The sequence below is a fragment of the Ovis aries genome, chromosome 2, assembly GCF_016772045.2.
Source record: "Ovis aries strain OAR_USU_Benz2616 breed Rambouillet chromosome 2, ARS-UI_Ramb_v3.0, whole genome shotgun sequence".
Taxonomy (NCBI): Eukaryota; Metazoa; Chordata; class Mammalia; order Artiodactyla; family Bovidae; genus Ovis; species Ovis aries.
Window position 1 is genome coordinate 9,180,130 of NC_056055.1, and position 22,250 is coordinate 9,202,379.

Below are 22,250 nucleotides of genomic sequence, written 5' to 3' on the forward strand. Positions count from 1 at the left end.
TAAGAAAAAGCAAACTTCAGACTTACTAGTTGATTGCTATTTTTCAAAACAGCTGCTGGATGAAATCACCAGTGATTTCCTTCCTGCTAAGGTGCATACCATGAATATTTTCTCAGTATGCACGCAACTGTGTGTGTGATACATGTACTAATCTAACTTCCTTAGTGAAATTCCGCAGAACATCTGGGTCAAAGCACATTTTGCATTATCAAAGAGGATGCAGCTGAGAGGAGGAAAACGCACGACAGTCTTTACTTTTAAATGATTAGCAGTACAGTATCAATACACAAGTAGTAACGTGTAACAAGTTGGTGAATTCTACCATCTAGTAAGTGTGAATAAGAAACTAAGAGCAGCCCAACACTAGGACCCACTGTTCTAACCCTTAGTTGGAAAGGACTATTTTAAGGCTGGCTGCTGTTTCACATGGGTTACAAATAACTATTTACTACTTTTTCATAGATAAAGCCCCTGACCTTCAAGAAAGATTTTGGGAAAAAAATGTTTTAATCCCTTTCTTTCTTAAGAAAATTGGGTTTTAAAAAACTATCTAAGAAAGAAAAAGTCAATGTTGATAATATGCTGCTTGAGTGAAAAGGCATAGAAAACAGACAACATATATCCATTAAATTTCTAAGAAATATGAGGTAAAAAGATACATATCTTTGGATAAGCTCCAAGCCTGTACAAAGAATCTACGTTGGCGATTCTGCAAAAAGTGAAGGGACCTACTATATAATATACAGAAATAATTTAATGCCTTTTCATAAGATATAACTCAAGCCTTGCTAAATGAAGCCTCATGTTCCATGAAGGCATTCAAAACGCCAATCCACGGAATAGGCACTTTTCTTCTGCCTCTATCCATTTATGCGGTAGTTCTCATGGATTTCTGGACGGATGTCGCACACAAAGGCCAACAGGTTATCCAAGACTTCATCCCTGTTCTGCCGGAAGAAGGTCTGAAGGATGGTCATCTTCTCCTGGGTGTCCTTCTCTACTTCAGTGCTGCAGCTACCATGGGATCCCAGAGCCTGGATTCAGGGAATGACAACAGAGGGAACATCAGGATGAACATTTAATAAGCAGCTTTCTGACTTTTAATAAGCAGCTTTCTGACAACCCAGACAGCGTACTAAAAAACAGAGATATTAATTTGCCAACAAAGGTCCATCTAGTCAAACCTATGGTTTTTCCAACAGTCACCTATAGACTTGAGAGTTGGACTATAAAGAAAGCTGAGCACCAAAGAATTGATGCTTTTGAACTGTGGTATTGGAGAAGACTCTTGAGAGTCCCTTGGACTGCAAGGAGATCCAACCAGTCCTTCCTAAAGGAGATCAGTCCTGGGTGTTCATTGGAAGGACTGATGTTGAAGCTGAAACTCCAATACTTTGGCCACTTGATGTGAAGAACTGACTCACTGGAAAAGACCCTGATGCTGGCAAAGACTGAAGGTGGGAAGGGAAGGGGACAACAGAGGATGAGACGGTTGGATGGCATCACCGACTCAATGGACGAGTTTGAGCAAGCTCTGGGAGTTGCTGACGGACAGAGAAGCCTGGCATGCTGCAGTTCATGGGGTCGCAAAGAGTCGGACACGACTGAGCAACTGAACTGACTGACTTCAGACTTTTGAAGAAACCCAGTTTCATCATGAATATAAATAATCAGCAGCAGGAAATGTAACATTGTGACCAAAGAGCATGTGAGAAGTCAGCATTCCCAGAAGTCAGCGTTCCCACGATTTGTGGGAGCAGAAGCTGATACAGTCACTTGGGTGGCTGACTTTTCAACATTGAACAAAAGGTAAACAAACTGCACAGCACTTCCATTCCTGGGAAATTATCCCAGAGAGGGACACAGCCACATCTCTCTAGAGTCTAATGTGCAGCCTTAACCAGAGACTGGAATGAACCTGAAGACCCAACAACTGAGGCCTGGTGGTTAGTAGTATCTCCTAGTGCAGTTTTAAAACGGAGAGATATGTGGTATTTAAAAAAAAACAAAACAAAACAAAAACTCTTAAAAAGTAACACTCAGTTCAGTTCAGTCACTCAGTTGTGTCCAATTCTTTGCGACCCCATGAACCGCACCAAGTCAGGCCTCCCTGTCCATCACCAACTCCCGCAGTCCACCCAAATTCATGTCCATTGAGTCGGTGATGCCATCTCATCCTCTGTCGTCCCCTTCTCCTGCCCTCAATCTTTCCCAGCATCAGGGTCTTTTCCAATGAGTCAGCTCTTCGCATCAGGTGGCCAAAGTACTGGGAGTTTCAGCTTCAGCGTCAGTCCTTCCAATGAACACCCAGGACTGATCTCCTTTAGGATGGACTGGTTGGACCTCCCTGCAGTCCAAGGGACTCTCAAGAGTCTTCTGCAACACCACAGTTCAAAAGCATCAATTCTTCCAGTGCTCAGCTTTCTTTACAGTCCAACTCTCACACCCATACATTACTACTGGAAAAACCATAGCCTTGACTGGATGAACCTTTGTTGACAAAGTAATGTCTCTGTTTTTTAACACCAGGGAGATGCAATTTAGGAGGAATATACAGCTTTACTCTGACTAGTTAATGTTTTAGCACTTCAGCAGTGGATTCACCAGTATTATGAACACATGCCATCTGTTCATTTAAATATAAACATTCTAGAAGAATACACAAGAAACTATTAACAGTGGTTATCTCTGAGGACTGCAGGTCTGAGTGAGAGGGGAACTATCCTCTCACTGTTGCTGTTTTATTGCTTGAAATTTTGGTGCACAGATGTTTTATCTCTTCAGTTTCTATTTACAATTTCACACAGTGATATATAAACTTTCATTTACTGTCTTCTCATTGTTAACTGTTGCAGCTACTTTATCAGAATGTGACCCATCAGGTTCTTAAGGCATCACTTTTTTTGTGCCTGACCCTTTCTAACACCTAAGCTGCTGTCACCTCATTACATATGTTAATAATTATATTCCTTCACTCAAAAAGGTTCAAGTGAACAGGCAGAGAGTCAAACCTAGGGCTCTTCATACTATCACTGTTCATATTGTAGGAATATCTTGGAGCATTTCTTAATGGTTGGCTCAGCTGCTTACCCATATTTTAAACGTCCATAATCCTTTCTTGGGGTGGGGGGGGGAGTCGGAAAAATCCACTACCTCTATTCTATTCTAGAGTATGTCAACTATACGGCAAGCCCCAGAAGTCGCAAAAGTGAAGCAGTTACAATGGAATACCGCTAGAAAAACTCAGATCTCATGCATGAGACCATCTATATAAGCAATGGCAGCATCAATGCAAAAATAGGACAAGATGGCCACCCTTATTTCTACACTGTCTTGTGGGCAGTCTGACAATTTACACCACCAATTCATGAGTAAGAGACCCAGACCCATTTTAAGTTTCAACAGCAGTCAGTGCCCAGTGCCAAGATGAACGAAACTTTGGCTACTTACTGAGAGAGAGGCATGACCCTTTAATCACTGGAGTTGGACCTGGGAGGATGTGTACCTGGATCTAGTAGGCCACAATGTAGAACTTGAGAATGAAGCCCATAAAGGCAGAGATGGAAGTAGCCCTGAAGGCATTATTTAAGCTCATAGCTCAAAACGGACTCAGTCTTTACCTGGGTTTCCAATCATGTAGGTTGACAAATCCCACTTTGCTTAAACCAGCTTGAGCTGCTTTCTATTACCTGTATCCAGAAGTCCAAATGGAGGTTTTTTCCCCTCTATAAAGCCTCTTCCATCCTTTACCTTTTCCCGAATTTCCTCTGCTTCCTCTGTGCTTTCTGTGATCTGTTTTTGTACCATTATTATATACATCACATGCATCGTGGTCTACCCTCTACTGGTAAGTTACTGTCTATACTAAACTAAAGCAGGGCTCCATAGAATTCATGTTTATGACCACTGCAGTCCTCTTCAGTTGTCTATTTGCGTGACTTGTGTTTTATTACTGAGTGTCCCTGACCACCAGACTGTAAGCTAAGGACCATGTCTATTTCTGTTCACAGCTGATCCTCTGCATCTGGCACACATTCACCGTTTAAAGATATTTAATATTATCTATATTTAATATATATTAAATCACATATATCTCCATAAAGTTATCTATATTTAATATCTAATTATAGCTATTAAAATTTCATTATTTATCTAAGTGAAGACTAGAATTCAAATGTTAAAAACTAATCATCCTGAGGGATTCAGCCTAAGCATCCAATAACCCAGTTTTCAAATTTTTACCAGAATCAGAATCACTGAGCTATGCTGACTATTTTGGGAGCCTGAGAGGAAGGAAGCCTCAGGAAACTAAGGCAATAATGAAAATTCACTGGACTCACCGCAGCTTCCTTGGCCTTGAACTCCTTCTCCCTCTGCAGGCGGTACTGTTCAATTTCAGCCTGGGCTTCTTCTTTGGCCTGCTTCAGCCTCCGGTTCTTTCCTGTTTTCAAAGGAAGTGGTTAAGAGACAAGCAGAAGAGGAAGCAGAGACTGAGATGGTAAATTCTAACCATAAACAGTGACAAAAGTTTGATGATACAGTCTCAACAGACACGTGGAGGGAAGAGGGAGAAAGGGAATTGAGAGCTAACCAATAGTACAGGTTCCTACCTCCTGTACTTGACTAGACTGTACTTCACTGGGAAGTGACTCGATAAAAAGGACCACCTTCTATACTAACAGACTGTAAAAATTATGCGAAACACTTTGGAATGTGTCAGAATATTTTCTCAACCTCAACTACTAAGAATCAACATAAAATGGGCGACATAAGCCATCTGGGGAATTCTCTCCCTGAGAAGTAAAACACTTAAGTATGCTGCTGATTCTAATCGGAGCTCAGCTAGCTTACCGAGGTGGCTAACATGCTCCCAGAGGATATCAACGTAAACTGTAACTAATGAAACGGATGATGTAATATTGGAAACTAATATCCATGCCTGTGCACAAGGAAATAAGGAAACTGGTTCTGAGAAGAAATTCTTCTCAGATGTGGAGCACTGGACCTAAGACTGTACAAGCATGTTAAGTGAGGAAACACAGAAGCTCTGGTTTCTGGAAGAGCATAGTTTTTATGAAAATGGACCTCAAGATCAGTAAGTTTCTCTGTCCAAATTTCTCAGATACACAAATTGGGGGGTGGGGTGGGAGGTCCTAGGCAATCAATCTGAACACTTATTTAATTCAGAGTGAAAGACATTCTGCATCTTAAAAGCAAGCTGTTGGGAGGGCAGCCTAAGAGGGAGGGAATATATGTATACTTCTAGCTGACTCATGCTGTTGTACAGCAGAAACCAACACAACACTGTAAAACAATTATCCTCCAATTAAAATTTTAAAAAGAATTAAAAAATAAAAGAAAACTTATAATTCATTGCATATCAACTGCCCAAATCCCACACAGTCCATGTAGATGAATGAAACTGAATTTAACCGTCCACCTCCTGATCTTGCCTGGGAAATCCCATGGACAGAGGGGCCTAGCAGGCTGCAGTCCGTGGGGTTGCAAAGAGTCAAACACCACTTGGAGACTAAACAACAATAGCAACAACTCCTGATTAACAACAGAATTTTGGACTGGTGATAACCCCAGGACATTAATACTAAAGGAGGCTAGTCTAAAACAACGAAAAGGAGTATTTCCCTAGGTATGTATTTTCTCCAGTACTATTTACGGCCCACCACTTAGGGTCTGCTCCAGCTGACCTCTACCCCAGTACTCCACATGCCATCCTCATCAGCTATACATTCAAGGCCAACAAAGCCAAGATTATTTCCCGAACCAACAAATTTTAACTTGGCCTGAATATTGCACAGTAGCCCCACATTTTCACAATACCACTTGCAATCACTCCCAGCTCCCATGGCTCCCCGAGTTAATTACTTAAGGTTAACCATTCTCTTGCTACTGTTGTTCAGGCACTCAGTCTCATCTGACTCTTTGCAACTCCATGGACTGCAGCACACCAGTCCTTCACCATCTCCTGGAGTTTGCTCAAATTTGTGTTCATTGGATCAATGATGCCATCTATCATCTCATCCTCTGTCCTCTCGTTCTCCTCCTGCCTTCAAGCTTTCCTGGCATCAGGGTCTTTTCCAATGAGTCAGTTCTTCACATCAGGTGGCCCAAGTATTGGAGCTTCAGCATCAGTCTTTCCAATGAGTAACAGGGTTAATTTCCTCTACGATTGACTGGTTTGATCTTCATGCTGTCCAAGCGACTCTCAAGAGTCTTCTCCAGCACCACAGTTCAAAGGCATCAATTTTTCGGCATTCAGCCTTCTTTATGGTCCAACTCTCACATCCATACATGACTACTGGAAAAAACCAGTAGACATGACTAGACAAACTGACTAAACTGACTAGACAAAGTAATCTCTGCTTTTTAATACACTGTCTAGGTTTCTCATTGCTTTTCCTCCAAGGAGCAAGTGTCTTTTACTTTCATGAAAGCAGTCACTGACCACAGTGATTCTGGAGCCCAAGAAAATAAAAAGTCTGTCACTGTTTCCATCGTTTTCCCATCTATTTGCCATGAAGAGATGGATCTGGAATCCGCGATCCTAGTTTTTTGAATGCTGAGTTTTAAGTGAGCTTTTTCACTCTCCTCTTTCACCTTCATCAAGAGGCTCTTTAATTCCTGTTCACTTTCTGCCATAAGGGTGGTGCCATCTGCATATCTGAGGTTACTGATATTTCTCCCAGCAATCTTGATTCCAGCTTGTGATTCATCCAGCCCAGCATTTCACGTGATGTACTCACATGTAATTTAAATAAGCAGGGTGACAATATACAGCCTCAATGTATCCCTTTCCCAATTTTGAACCAGTCTGTTGTCCCATGTCCAGTTCTAACTGTTGAAGATCCAGTTTTCCCTACAGCCAGTCCCTCCCATCAGGAAGCTTGCACAAGCCTCTTATCCTCATCCATCAGAGGGCAGACAGAATGAAAACCACAATCACAGAAAACCATTCTCTGCCTGTCAGCAAACATCTTCAAAATTCAATTCTGACTTGCTTCTCAGAAAACCAAAAAGTATTTGAGCAGGAAATAATTTCTTTTAAGTCCATTTGTTTGTTTGTTTGTTTTTGAGGGCCTTACATGTACAGGCCAGCATTGCTGTTTCACTCCAATGACACAATGATTTCATGAAAAATTGGGCTGGACCACTGTACTGCATCATGTACTGTCTCTTTCCAATTCCTAACTGGGCGTGTCAACCATGACTACAGATCAAGAAAGGCAATAACTTTTTCAAATTGTAGGTCTTAATAATTCTATTCCTAACTACTGCAAATCCTGAGATATATATTAGACATAAATTTAAATCCTTCAAAACAAATTCTTTCCATCATTATGTAACAGCTACCGGAGATATACAAGTCCCTGCACCAGGTCTGACAGGAAAAAGGAAGGTGTAAATCACAACCCCTACCTCCAAAGCACTCGATCATTTTTAACCATATGCCAAGTAACTGTTCCTGCACTTTCCCCAAATATTCTCACACATTTCCCAACAGATACAACTTCTGTTGCTGATGATCCATCATAAGACACACTCTGAGAAGTCATTCTGGAAATACTCATCAAGAGTATGATGAGAATACTCCATGAGGAACACAGAACTTTCCAGTAACCAGAGCAAGAACAGAAAATTTCTTCCTATCTCCAGCCCCCCTCAAAAAAAGCTATTTCAATAAAATACAAAGTGTCATATGACCCCTAACTGAGAAAGTACCAGAGCCAGGCTTGAGTACAAAGAGTGTAAATCTTATGATTGGAAAAAAAAAAGAAAGAAAATCAAGAGAATACTGAAATTACCAGTTTTTGGTATTTTTACCCCAGCTATGTTGTGTCCCAGGGTATGGTCATATCATTTTTCTCTGGGTCCCAACTTTCCCTGGGTAAAATAGGAATAGAAACATCTATCTCACCATATAGGAAACTGAATAAATAAAGTTTAATTAGACACAGTTCCTGTTCTCCAGGAGCTTATACTAGTAAGTGGGCCATATGAAGAAACAGGTTACTGCACTGTGAGGACAGAAATAGGCACTTGGGGAGGAGGTCTAACCTAGTCTGAGGGGTAAAGACCAAGTTAGGGCAAGTTTCCTGGAATAACTATTACCTAAATTTTAAGATCTGAAGGAAGACTATGTGTGTGAGAATAAGGAGAGTAAAGTAGGAAAAGGCTTTTCCAATCAGGAACCAACTGTGCAAAGGCTTGAAGGTGATATAAACCAACGTGTCTTTGGGCAATACCTAAGAGATTAGAGAAAACAGAGCCTGATTCAAAAGCACCTCCTACACCCTCTTAAGGAATTTAGGCTTTATTCTGCAGACACTAAAGGTCTGGTGACTACAGGAGGAAATCAGAGTGGCAACTGAGATATATGACTCTGACTACACTGAGAAGAATGAACTGGAGAGGAGGAAGTCTCCCACTCAACAATTAGATTCGATCCTCCTATTAAGTTCTTTAGTAACTTCTCATTTCTCAACTCTAGCCCTCCTCTCACCCTCAATTAATCTACCCAATAGCTGCTTCTTTCACTGGGGCTTTGAAAACTTCAATAAGAAACCACAAATGAACGGCGTACTGCGTTTGGCACGTATTAAGGAATTAACGAACTAGGCTGCTACGGGCATCTCAGAAAACTTGGCGTCCTGGACTAAGATGCTGGCTGCAGGGATGGAGACAAGTGAACAATAACGCCTTGCCAAGTGACTAAACATGGCGAATGAGGGAGGGTCTGAGACGTGGCGAAGAGGACCGTTTCCAGGCTGGGTAACACGGTAAACGATGGAGACAATAACTTCCGTTTGGACAGTCCATTTTATTCGCCTCTCAGGCCCTAAGAAGGTCGTCCATCTATTACTGATTCCACACCCTATCTATTAGCCCACATCGCAGCTCTCAGGCGACCTCCAAGACTTCCAGAGGCTCGGATCCGGAGAGCTGCGAGTCACACAAGCATCCCCGACTGTAACCATCCCCCTCCCCCGTCTGGTCCACAGTTTTTCGGTCCTAACCCACCTACCACCCCTCGCGGCCTAGCCGCAATCCCTGGACTCGCGCCACGCTGGGCTGCCTCAATCCCAAACTCACGCTTGCGGGCCTCGGACACCTTCTCGGCGGCCCGTTTCTCCGCCTGGAGCAGCTGCTGGATGCCCTGCGACTGACTGGCCATGGCTATGGCGACGGCGCCAGCGGCGGCGACTCCGAGGCGGCAGACAGCGGCCTACCTCAGCCAAATCGCCCCCTCGGGTCAGCTGATCCAGACGCGCACGATCTGCGCTTGCGCCTGTAGCCCCGCCCACCGTCACGTGACCTCCGTCACGCCGCGTCAGCTGACTGCGCTGCGGGCCCTGCGACTCGGGGCGGGGCAAGAGGCGGGGAGGAGGCGGGAGAGTGGAGCGGCTTGACTGGGCCTGCGCAGCATCTGTCTTCCTGTCTCAAGAGCAAGTTTCGGCCTGGCATTTGTCTGGTTCTATCTTTGTGGTGGTTCTGTCACGTCGTTATTGCAGTAATCTCCCCCTTCCCTTTACAATAAACTTACATTGAGATCCAGAGAGGAAGGGCCAGGTCAAATCACTTTCTCTTATTCTGCACACTGCTCTACTCCGCGTTTCTGAAACTTTCCTTGGCCCTCAGAATGTATTAGGAAGCAGGTTAAACTTCTTACCCGGGATCTTGGGTTGGAATCTGATTTGGGATAGGGAGACTTGAGGGTCAAGTGTGCCACTAATCCGTGTGGTTTGAGGAGAGATGCGTTCCCTCTCCGAAGCTGAGTTCAGGAAAGGATTGGAGCGTTTTCTGTAAATATTTGATGAAGGCGTGCTGCAAACCGAGACCACGTTTGTACTGAGGCTACTGAGGAGAGCGAGACACAAGGTGCCTGGTGGAGTTTCCAGATGATGGACAAAAACAGAGTAGGTCAACTAAATAGAAAATTACAAAGTGTGGTAAAGTAATGAACAACATAGGTTGTTCTGAGAAGGAGTAAGGAGAGGGAGTTAATGAGGTGTCTGAAGATGCTTCCAAAGAAGTGACATTTAAAATGAGATCAGAAGAATGAGAAGCTAGCCAGGAAAGAAGAGTGGGGATGGTGCGGGTGGAGGGTGATTAAAGAAAAAGACCCACATATGTGGATTTGCAGGGAACGACAAAGACATCTCCCACCACAAATAGGGAGATAGGAAGCCAGGAGTTGAGTTTATGATATGACAGTGTCCTAAATGCTTGACAACTCCTTATGGTAAATTAGAAGTAGTGTTATTAACCCCATTTTGTTGTTGACCAACCTGCAGTTCAGGGAGGTTAAGTAAATTGCCCAAAGGCAAACCCCTGTTAACTGTCAGGTAGGGTGTTTGAGGGTTATCCCAGATGCCACTAACGGTAAAGAATCTGCCTGCCATTGCAGGAGCTGTAAGAGATGTGGTTCAATTCTTGGGTGGAGAAGATCCCTTGCAGAAGGAAATGGTAACCCATTCCAGTATTCTTGCCGATAAAATCCCATGGAAAAAGTAATCTGGTGGGCTACAGTCTATGGGGTCTCAAAGACTCAGACATGACTGAGGACAAGGGTGTTTGAATCTACCAGGTCTACCGAGTGGAACATCTGACCCATTGTGCCCTTCTATGAGAATGTTATGGGCTGTAGCAAAGACCAGGTGATGCACCAAGAACATAAGACTTATGTCAAAACTTTTAGATAAAAGTATCTCTCTACTTCAAAGGAGCTGAATTCCTACCTCATAACAGTTTCATGTGATAAATTTCAGTTCAGTCACTCAGTTGTGTCTGACTCTTTGAGACTCCATGGACTGCAGAACACCAGGCTTCCCTGTCCATCACCAACTCCCAGAGCCTACACAAACTCATGTCCATGAAGTCGATGATGCCATCAAACCATCTCATCCTCTGTCATCCCCTTCTCCTCCTGCCTTCAGTCTTTCCCAGCATCAGGGTCTTTTCCAATGAGTCAGTTCTTTGCATCAGGTGGCCAAAGTATTGGAGCTTCAGCTTCAGCATCAGTCCTTCCAATGAATATTCAGGACTGATCTCCTTTCAGTTCAGACGCTCAGTTGTATCCAGCTCTTTGCAACCCCATGAATTGCAGCACGCCAGGCCTCCCTGTCCATCATCAACTCCTGGAGTTCAATCAGACTCACGTCCATCGAGTCAGTGATGCCATCCAGCCATCTCATCCTCTGTCGTCCCCTTCTCCTCCTGCCCCCAATCCCTCCCAGAATCAGAGTCTTTTCCAATGAGTCAACTCTTCGCATGAGGTGGCCAGAGTACTGGAGTTTCAGCTTTAGCATCATTCCTTCCAAAGAAATCCCAGGGCTGATCTCCTTCAGAATGGACTGGTTGGATCTCCTTGCAGTCCAAGGGACTTTCAAGAGTCTTCTTCAACACCACGGTTCAAAAGCATCAATTCTTCAGCGCTCAGCTATGTTCACAGTCCAACTCTCACATCCATACATGACCACTGGAAAACCATAGCCTTGACTAGACAGACCTTTGTTCGCAAAGTAATGTCTCTGCTTTTCAATATGCTGTCTAGGTTGGTCATAGCTTTTCTTCCAAGGAGTAAGCGTCTTTTAATTTCATGGCTGCAGTCACCATCTCCAGTGATTTTGGAGCCCCGAAAAACAAAGTCTGACACTGTTTCCACTGTTTCCCCATCTATTTCCCATGAAGTGATGGGACCAGATGCCATGATCTTTGTTTTCTGAATGTTGAGCTTTAAGCCAACTTTTTCACTCTCCTCTTTCACTTTCATCAAGAGTCTTTTTAGTTCCTCTTCACTTTCTGCCATAAGGGTGGTGTCATCTGCATATCTGAGGTTATTGATATTTCTCCCAGCAATCTTGATTCCAGCTTGTGCTTCTTCCAGCCCAGCGTGTCTCATGATGTACTCTGCATAGAAGTTAAATAATCAGGGTGATAATATACAGCTTTGACATACTCCTTTTCCTATTTGGAACCAGTCTGTTGTTCCATGTCCAGTTCTAACTGTTGCTTCCTGACCTGCATACAGATTTCCCAAGAGGCAGGTCAGGTGGTCTGGTATTCCCAACTCTTTCAGAATTTTCCACAGTTCATTGTGGTCCACACAGGCAAAGGTGGACTGGTTTGATCTCCTTGCAGTCCAAGGGACTCTCAAGAGTCTTCTCCAACACCACAGTTCAAAATTTAAAAAATAAAAAACTAAAATTAAAAAAAATAAATAAATAAACAGAGGCTTAAGATCAATGAAAAAAATAAAGACTGAAGAACAAAAAAAAAAAAAAAAAGCATCAGTTCTTCAGTTCTCAGCTTTCTTTATGGTCCAACTCTCACATCCATACATGACTACTGGAAAAAACATAGCTTTGACTAGACGGACATTTGTTGGCAAAGTAATGTCTCTGCTTTTTAATATGCTGTCTAGGTTGGTCATAGCTTTTCTTCCAAGGAGCGAGCATCTTTTAATTTCATGACTGCAATCACCATCTGCAGTGATTTTGGAGCAGTGATAAGTTTAGAAGGGTAGAATTAAAAGAGCTGGAGATATATATCAGTCAGTTCAGTCGCTCAGTCCTGTGTATATATGTGTGTGTATATATATAATCTCCCAAACAATAATGCAGAAAGGCTCATGCACTCTAATGTTTATAGCAGCATTATTTACCATTGCCACATGTGGAAACAACCTAAATGCCCACCACCAGATAAATGGATAAAGAAGATGTCTTTTATGTATGCAAGGAAATACTACTCAGCCATAAAAAAGAATGAAATCTTGCTATTGGCAGTAACTTGGGTGGACTTGGAAAGCATGGTGCTTTAGTGAAATAAATCATAGGGGAAAAGACAAATCTTGTATGGCATTGTATGTGCAATCTAGAATATACAACAAACTAGTAAAAATAACAAAAGAGAAAGAAAAAGACTCTCAGATATAGAGAAAAGACTGGGGGGTAAGGTAGGGGTAGGGAATGAAGAGGCACAAACTACAATGTATAAAATAAATAATTATAAGGATATATTATACAACATAGGGAATATAGCTAATGCTTTATAATAACTATAAATCTAGTCTAACCTTTAAAAATTGTTGAATCACTCTGTTGTATAACTGAAACATATAATATTGTATGTGAACTGTATCTCAATTAAAAATTAAAATAAATATAAATAAGAGATATTAGTAGCCCCAAAGTGGAAACGAGTCCAGTGCCCATCATCTGATGAGTGGATAACAGAATGTGTCCTTTCTTGACAATGAGTATTATTTGGTCATTAAAGGGAATGTGGTAATTGTACATGGTTTAGGATGAGTGGACCTTGGTAACCTCATGCTAAGTGATAGAAACTAGACACAAAATACCGCATATTGTAAGTTCCACTTATATGAAATATTCAAATTAGACAAATCTATAGAGATAGTGAGTAGTTTGTGGTGTGTTGCAGACACAGAAAATTTCCTCTAACCTTTCAAGTTCTTCTGAGAATTAAATTGACATGAGAGAAATTAACAGGAGAAAATCAAACAAAGCTTAATACACATAAAATAGAGAGATACAAAGAGACAGTAATTCACCAAAGTGTTTGAAATCTCACCTTAAACACTATCTTCAGCTGAAAACAATAGAGGATATTACTGGTAGGGGTTTGGGGCTTTCAAGGAGGAAGGCAATTAACATAAGATGGAAGAGCAAATGTTTGGTGAATAAATGTTTGCTGGGCCATGCAGGGTCAATGGGACTTAGAGTGGACTCCAGTCTCTAAGAATCTCCCCATCACACTTAGCCCATATTCTTTGCAGACATCTCTGGGGATAGCTCTACTACCGTAAGAGGCCTTCTGTCTAAATTCTTCAGGCAGTTAAGGGAAAGGTCAGCGTTTCCTCCTGTGTCTTTTTTGGGCCTTGACTATTTTCAGTTCAAAATAGTCTGCATGCTAAAGAGACATTTTGGGGTGGCAAGTTTTGCCTCCCTACATTACCACCCTTGAAGCCTCTTTTAAGAAGTTTCACAGTCCAGGACTTCACTAGCAGTCCAGTGGTTAAGGATCTGTGCTTCCACTGCAGGGAGCGTAGGTTCAGTCCCAGGTCTGGGAACTAAGACCCCGCATGCCGTGTGGTGTGGCAAAAAAAGAAAAGTTTCGCAGTCCAGAAGCTGAGTTGGTAGAGACTGTTCCATCTCACTAAGCCAGTTCCTTTAGTCTTGACACTAAGTCAGTGCAGTTAAGTTCATTTCATGAGGCCGTGATGCAGGAGGGTAATCAAAGTTAGGTTTATAAAGTGTAAGCAGTACATTTCTAGGGAGACAAAAGAAAAATAAAGATAAATGATTGGAGCAAATTATAAACCTATTGTCTTAGTCCTGAGAAATGCCAGTCAAGAAGACTTCTAGATGTCAGGGTCTAAGCATCTTTTGCAGTTTAAAATCTCTCTTATGATGTCATCAGCTGTTCTGGTAAACTGAGTGTCTCATGCAGTAACAGGCACGAAGGTCGTCTAAATATGAGCTGATGGATATGATTATAAGTTTATCACTTTTTGTTTGAAATATTTTTCTCCCTACCTAATCTCCTAGAATTTGGAAACTCTTGCTTGTTCCTTGGAAGAAAAGCTATGACCAACCTAGACAGCTTATTAAAAAGCAGAGACATTACTTTGCCAACAAAGGTCCCTCTAGTCAAAGCTATGTTTTTTCCAGTAGTCATGTATGGATGTGAGAGTTGGACTATAAAGAAAGCTGAGCACTGAAGAATTGATGCTTTTGAACTGTAGTGTTGGAGAAGATTCTTGAGAGTCCCTTGGACTGCAAGGAGATCCAACCAGCCCATCCTAAAGGAGATCAGTCCTGAATATTCATTGGAAGGACTGATGCTGAAGCTGAAACTCCAGTACTTTCGCCACCTGATGCGAAGAACTGACTCATTGGAAAAGACCCTGATGCTGGGAAAGGTTGACGGCGGGAGGAGAAGGGGACAACAGAGGATGAGATGCTTTGATAGCATCATCGACTCGATGGATATGAGTTTGAATAAACTCTGGGAGTTGTTGATGGACAGGAAAGCCTGGCATGCTGCAGTCCATGGGATCACAAAGAGTCAAACACAACTGAATGACTGAACTGAACTGAGGGAATATTCTTATTTTCAGGTGATATTGTTACTTGCATAAATTCACTAAGAATCTGTTCTTAGAATACAATTGCAAACATTGGTTATATTACCAGGGCTTTGCCTGGAATGTCATATTTGAGATAGACATGCATAGACTCATATATGATCAGACAGCTTAATGGAAAGAATCCCTTAACGTTCCTCTCAGCTTTTAATTGTCTTGTTAATAAATTTAATATTTTTTTACTAGCCTCTGTAAGACCCATGAGAGGAAGCAAAGATATCAATCGGACTCCATCCAAGGCTTCCCAAACTGCTATTGTTGTTATGCTTAAAGTTAGCTGTTATATTGTATCAACCTTTAAATTTGATTTTTTTACAGGTACCAATGAGACAGCTTTTTATGGTGAGAGCTGTCTAAAAACCTTGCCAGTGTTTCAATTTAAAGGATCCATCTTCTGGCCATTGACAAGTCATATCTTAAGAGCAACACAGTTAAGCTGCAAGAGGCATCTGCATAAGAGAAGGCAAAGGATGCTATCTTCACAAGGTCCAGAAAGGTCCAACAACAGTTTTAAAAGTGAAGACCTGTATTGCATCACTAATAAAGCAACAAAGGTTCAGATGACAGAGGCCCCTTAGGGGCTGGGGCCCCTTATGACAAACTTCCCTGAGAGATGGCACAGCTTGACAAAGGGACTGCTAGGAATCCCAGTCTATTTGACTGGCTGCCAAACACACACCAGTGTGTGTGCCTTCCAGATGGCAGAGACCAGAGAGAATCTTCCAACGGGTTTGCAAGCCAAGCTCTCAAAACACAGAGCAAGGCAAAAGGAAAACCTAATCAGACCAATGGGTTTCCTCCTTTTATAACAAAGAACACAAAAGACAGACACAAAGAGAAACAGGGATCATCTCTGAGAAGAAAAGAAGAAACAAGCTGAGAGCACTCCATCGAATTTCAAGAGTTGCTGAGTCCAAGGAACCCTACAAATATTTCCACCTGATAACCTGATTTTAGGAAAGAGGAAAACTCTTGCCATTCTTGTTTCCAACAGATCCTAATGGCAGCGATCCAGGAGACTGACAGACTCGGTAAGGATTCTCACCTTCTGCCATGTTTTGTCAGCTTTCCCAGGATCTCTTCACTGCAGCAGCTTTGGGGCGAATCGTGTCCAGTCGCTAAAGCTGCATCCCATCCTCACTGCCAACTGTTAAGGAGGAAGAAAATTTCCTCTCCCCTTCTAGATTCTTATGGCTGGTCTAAGAATGCAATTACCATGAGATAAATTAGCAGGAGAAAATCAAGCAAAACTTAATAACATGTGTGCATGAAGAGACCCAGGAACACTAACTCACCAAAATAGCTGAAACTCTCACCTTAAATACCATCTTCAGCTGAAGCAAAAGACAATGTTGTGGGTAGAGGTTCGGGACTTCAAAGGGGGAGGAAGGCAATTGACACAGAGATAGAAAAGCAAACGTTTGGTAAAAAAAAAAAAAAAAAAAAAAGTGTTTGCTGGGCCATGAAAGGTCAGTGGGACACAGAGTGGACTCTGGTCTTTTAAGAATTTCTCCCGATACCTATCCATATTCTTTGTAGGCCCTCTCTTTAGATTCTTCAAGCAGTTAGGAGGAAGGTCAAAATTTCTTCCTAAGTCTTTTAGGTCTTGATTATTTTCAGTTCAGAAGAATCTGCCTGCTAAAGAGACATTTTGGGGTGGCAAGTTTTGCTCCCCTACAGTGACTAACGGAGCTGGGAGAAGACGGAATTAAGAGTGCTGACTGCCGTGGGTTTTCTTTTGGGGATGATGGAAATGTTCTGAAATTAGGTGGGGTGGCGGTTGCATACTCTTGTGAATATACTTAAAACACCAAAGTGTATATTTTAAAAGGGCAAATGGTACAGTATGTGAATTATGTCACAATAAAGTTGTTATGAAAAAAGATGGTAGATGTGAAAATTTATACAGTTTCTAGTCTATAGAAAGTGCCAGAAAAAACAGAAGCTGTTGTTTTTAGCTGGCTAGGGGTAATTGTTTGAATTACAAATCCAGTTCTCCACTTAACAAAAGCCTTCACATGGGGGTTTCTCAAACAGCCAGCTTCCTCAAAGCATCTAAATATCTACAAATTCCAGAATTTTTTTTTCCCCTCACAGCATTTCAAAAGTTTATTGTGTAAAAAGAGAAACAGCAGACAATCTGTCTTCTGAAGTGTTCAGCTGGGTTTGGATTTTTCTGGTTATCTGAGTGGGTGTTTGTTGTCAGAACTTGGGTACTCTGAGGAGATGTCCCTCAGTAACGAGGAAATGAACAATTTCCCTCCAAAGGGAGGCTTCCAGTCTTGAGCCAGCAGGCCAGAGCAAAGATTAGCAAAGTCATCTGAAGGGTACAGCGTGGGTCCCAGGCCTTGCTTCCCTGATGAGGGAATGTGATAGCCAGCCGAGGAGAAAAATGTGCCCATTCTGAGCTTGAGGAGGATTTACATCCTGCTACTGTGTGAAAGTTGTGTAAGTCTGAATTATGCCGAATTGGTTCACAATGCTTTTCAGGTCTACTGTATCCTTCTACTTCTCTGAACATTCATCCTATTAATTTCTGAGAGTCTGATATTGAAACTCCAACTAAAAATCTTAATTTAACTACATAAAACAAATTATTGTAAAATATAGTGGAACTATATGGACCTTTGTTCTATATTTCCCAAGTCTCCTGTAAATGTGTTGTCATACTTTCACAACTTAAAAAATAAAAACAAAAGTTTAAAAAGAAAAAAGAATGTGCCTATTCTGAGGTGGAGTTGTTCAGACACAAGCCTGAAGCAAGGTGAAGGAATCATACCGAACTTTCCAGGCCCTGGGTCAACAATAACTAAGGGAAATAGGGTCCTTCAATGGTTGGTCTAAGGAAACTGACCAAGGTTCAAACTCCAGCCCTGTCATTTACTTGCTGGGTGATCATCAGTAAAATTATCAAACTTCTGTGAGCTCAGTTTGTTCGTATGACATTAATAATAGTATAATAGGATTATAATGAGGATTCAATTAGTTAATAAATATAATTAGTTTAGCAGGTACTCACTGCTCATAAGAATGTAGCTATCTGTTCTGATTATACATGGAAGCATGGAAGATACAGTTGTTTAATACTTTTTACATATTCTAGAAAAAGCTGGCTTAAAATTCAACATTCCAAAAAAACTAAGATCATGGCATCCAGAGCCATCATTTCATGGCAAATAGAAGGGGAAAAGTGAAAACAGTGACAGATTTTATTTTCTTGGGTTCCAAAATCACTGTAAATGATAACTTCAGCCACAAAATAAAATAAGCTTACTCCTTGGAAGAGAAGTTATGACAAACCTAGACAGCATATTAAAAAGCAGTGACATCACTTTGCCAAGAAAGGTCCATATAGTCAAAGCTATGGTTTTTCCAGTAATCATGTACAGATGTGAGAGTTGGACCATAAAGAAGGCTGAGTGCCAAATAATTGGTGCTTTTGAACTGTGGTGTTGGAAAAGACTCTTGAGAGTCCCTTGGACTACAAGGAGATCCAACCAGTCCATCCTAAAGGAAATCAGTCCTGAATATTCATGGGAAGGACTGATGCTGAAGCTGAAACTCCAATACTTTGGCCACCTGATGCAAAGAACTGACTCATTGGAAAAGACCTTGATGCTAGGAAAGACTGAAGGCAGGAGGAGAAGGGGATGACAGGATGAGATGGTTGGATGGCATCATTAACTCAATGGACATGATTTGGAGCAAACTCAGGAAGATGATAAAGAGCAGGGAAGCCTGCCACATTGCAGTCCATGGGTTCATAAAGAGTCAGACACGACTTAGTGACTGAACAACAGCAACATATTTAGAAGACATTCAAATGAAGGTAAGTAGTTTCAAATTGATTGTTAAACTTCTTGTAGTTGAGGATTTTTAACAAAGAAACCTGATCTGACTATCGAGGCGGTATATAGCCTCCTTGAGGTGTCAGTGCTAGCCTGTGGTTGAAGGCAGGGGATGTTAGCTTTGGAGGAAAAGGGCACAACTTGAGCCAGAAGAGCTCTACAGCAAGAGAGAGCATCGAATATTCCAGAAAGAGCAGCAAGGCTGGAGTGTCCGGGGTGGGGGTGTCGGGTAGCGGGTCTATAGTGAGGCCAGATCGGTGGGGCCTGGAGGCGTTAAGGGCTTGACCTTCATCTTAAAAGCTTTTCTTCCAAGGAGCAAGAGTCTTTTAATTTCATGGCTGCAGACACCATCTGCAGTGATTTGGATAAACACTTCCTAATCAGCTGGTTGAGACTTCTGATTGCAGAACAATTCCAACTCTACATCACGCCACCTATGACTTACCTACTTCTTCCTATAAAAGTCTAAGGTAAAGCCACTCTGCCAAGGTGATCTTCCTGACCCAGAGATCGAACCTGTGTCACCTGTATTGCCAGGTGGATGCAAACTACTATATACAGAATGAATGAACAACAAGGTCCTACTGTACAGCATGGGCTTCCGTAGTGGCTCAGACAGTAAAGAATTCAATTGCAATGCAGGAGACTTGGGTTCAATCCCTGGGTCAGGAAGATCCCCTGGAGAAGGAAATGGCACCCCACTCCAGTATTCTTGCCTGGAGAATCCCATGGACAGAGGATACTGGCAGTCCATGGGGTTGCAAAGAGCCAGACACGAATGAGCAACTAACACACTGTAGAGCACAGAGAACTAGATTCAATATCCTGCGGTTAAACCATAATGGAAAGAATATAAAAATAGAATGCATATAGTATATAACTGAGTCATTTGCTGTAACAGCAGAGATTGGCACGATAGTGTCAATTACAATAAAAGTATATTATTGTCTCTGTTATCTTAGCCTCAGTTTTCCCTTCTGTAAAATGAAAACAACAGTGCTACCCTGCAGGAATTCGAGAGGAATGGGCTCATGCGTGAAATGTTATGAAATCTGCTATTATTACAGATTATGTTGGAAAAACAGTTTGGTCTTCTCAAAGGAGTGGGAGGCATTGTCTATGAGAAGCATCTAAATCACACTCAGTGTCTGCCACCCTCTTTGTTCTCTTCTGAACCAGGTGTCCAGGGGCAGAGCCTTGCAGAAAGGTCACCATGCTTTTGCTTCTGTGTCCCTGCCACTCTGGTGTGGCAGAAGCTCTTGCTGTCCTTCCCAATTCCCTGGGGTCTTTTTTTTTTTTTCTTAAATTTTTGGCCATACCCTATGGCTTGCGGGACCTTAGTTCCTCTACCAGGTATCAAAGTCACACCCCTGCATTGGAAGGTAAAAACTTAACCACTGGACTACCAGGGAAGTGCCCCTGTAGCCTTTTAATGGACTCCAGCACATTTCCAGCTGCCAGTATCTGCTTTTCTCAGCCTAAAGGCTTCCCCCACCCTCCAGAATTGAGGAAGGTTGTTCTTTCCAGGTACAGATCTAGCTGAAAATGACAGCGGCACTCCCAAGAAGCAGCCCTCAACAGGTGACTCAGAGAGCTCGTGTATAAATACCTCTGTTCCCCCCGATTTCAGGTGAGGAAAACCTGAGGCGTATATTTTGTGCTGGGTTTTTCTCGGGGAATTTACTCTACTCTTTCCTGGTTTAATAACACGCCACCCTTTTCTTGGGTCACTTCTGTACTCTCCTACCACTCTGCCCTGCACCTTCGACATAAACTCTTGTGCTTAAGTGCATGCTTCAGGGTCTGCGTCCCAGAGAACCTGCACTCACCACCAGGCTCAACTGGTTAGACAAGGATTGAACCTTGATCTAAGACAGTCACCCTTGGAGGGCCAGAACGCCACTCTGCGTAATTATGATTAAGTGAAGCAAGCTGATTCTTTTTCTCACGGAGCAGAGAAGAAAGAAACTAAAGTAGGAAAAAGGAGAACAGCAAAAATGGGCTGAATCCTGGCGCCCTCTCTGATGTGCTTCCTTGGGCATGTGTGAGTGTCTGTGAGGTTTTGTTTGTTTATTTTTTTTTTATTTTTTTTTTTTGCACCATGTGGCTTGCAGGATCTCAGTTCCCCGACCAGATATTGAACTGTAGTCCACGGCAGTGAAAGCCCAGAATCCTAACCAAAGGCCACCAGGAAACTCCTTCTGTGCGGTTTTATAACAGCTTACACCAGTGAGTGAATCTAAACACAGTTTTTAAAAGTTCAATTTGCAGAGTCTTCAGGGCCAGATAGACTTGAGTTCAGATCAGGTCTGTGTGTTGTTGTTTAGCTGCCAAGTCGTGTCCAACTCTTTGTGACCCCGTGAATTGCAGCAGACCAGGCTTCTCTGTCTCTCACCATCTCCCAGAGTTTGCCCAAGTTCATGTCCAGTGAATTGGTGATGCCATCCAACCATCTGAGGTCTGTGTGGTCTTTAGCAAATATAGCTTGGGGCCTCTGAGTCTCCATTTCCTCCATTCTAAATGGGAAAAGATAAGCCACCTCATAGGAATTTTTTTTTTCCTCATAGGAATTTTAAGGATGAAATAAAGAAATATATGTTAGGCAACCTGGGACGTAGTTTGTGATCAGCAAACGTAGCTCCGTCCCATACCTGAGGTCGTCTACAGGTACTGGCATCTACAAATAGATCCTGTCTTTTGGTCACCATGGAGACCTAGACAAGCTCATAAATTTCCTCTAATGAAGCTGAGATATTTTCATTTTCCCTTGCTGTGCTAGTCTGTGTCTTGCATAGATTAAAAACTCCCAGAGGAGTCACATTTTAGAGTATGTGGTCTGACCATTTGTAATCCACATCATCTACGCTAATATGGGCAAAAATAAACAGGAAAAATCAATAAGGTTCAATTCAATCTTCCCTGAGCCCTAAGGTGCCTCTCTATATTGGGCAGCTTAGGGACCAGCTTAGGGAACTGAGAGGGGAAGACTGAGAACAGCTGTTGGTTGACTTTGGGAGGTCAAGAGTAGCCTCCAGTCAGTTGGTGTAATTTCTCAAATTACAAGTAAGTAATTTGAGGTCTTACCAAGTAAGACCTCCTGCTTCACTGACTCTCACTCCACCTTCACTTCGGGTTTGTAATTCATTTTGATTCCTCCTGAGGACCTGATCTTACCAGGTCCTAAGCTAAGCATGAGAGTCTCAGATAACAATCTG

General features: G+C 42.3%; 1 protein-coding gene and 1 long non-coding RNA gene across 2 annotated transcripts; both read right to left on the reverse strand.

The window, feature by feature from the left end:
* Positions 1-227: 227 nt before the first annotated feature.
* ATP6V1G1 (ATPase H+ transporting V1 subunit G1) lies at positions 228-9,270 on the reverse strand. Its single transcript, XM_015092959.3, has 3 exons — positions 9,109-9,270; positions 4,341-4,441; positions 228-1,034 (listed from the first exon to the last, which is right to left on the reverse strand). Exons 1-3 carry the CDS (start codon positions 9,188-9,190, stop codon positions 861-863), a joined length of 357 nt encoding a protein of 118 aa, XP_014948445.1. The 5' UTR covers positions 9,191-9,270; the 3' UTR covers positions 228-860.
* Positions 9,271-9,478: 208 nt separating this feature from the next.
* LOC132659138 (uncharacterized) lies at positions 9,479-16,570 on the reverse strand. Its single transcript, XR_009599105.1, has 3 exons — positions 16,483-16,570; positions 16,233-16,386; positions 9,479-14,310 (listed from the first exon to the last, which is right to left on the reverse strand). It is a non-coding gene; the product is annotated as an uncharacterized LOC132659138 (long non-coding RNA).
* Between the last annotated feature and the right edge of the window lie 5,680 nt (positions 16,571-22,250).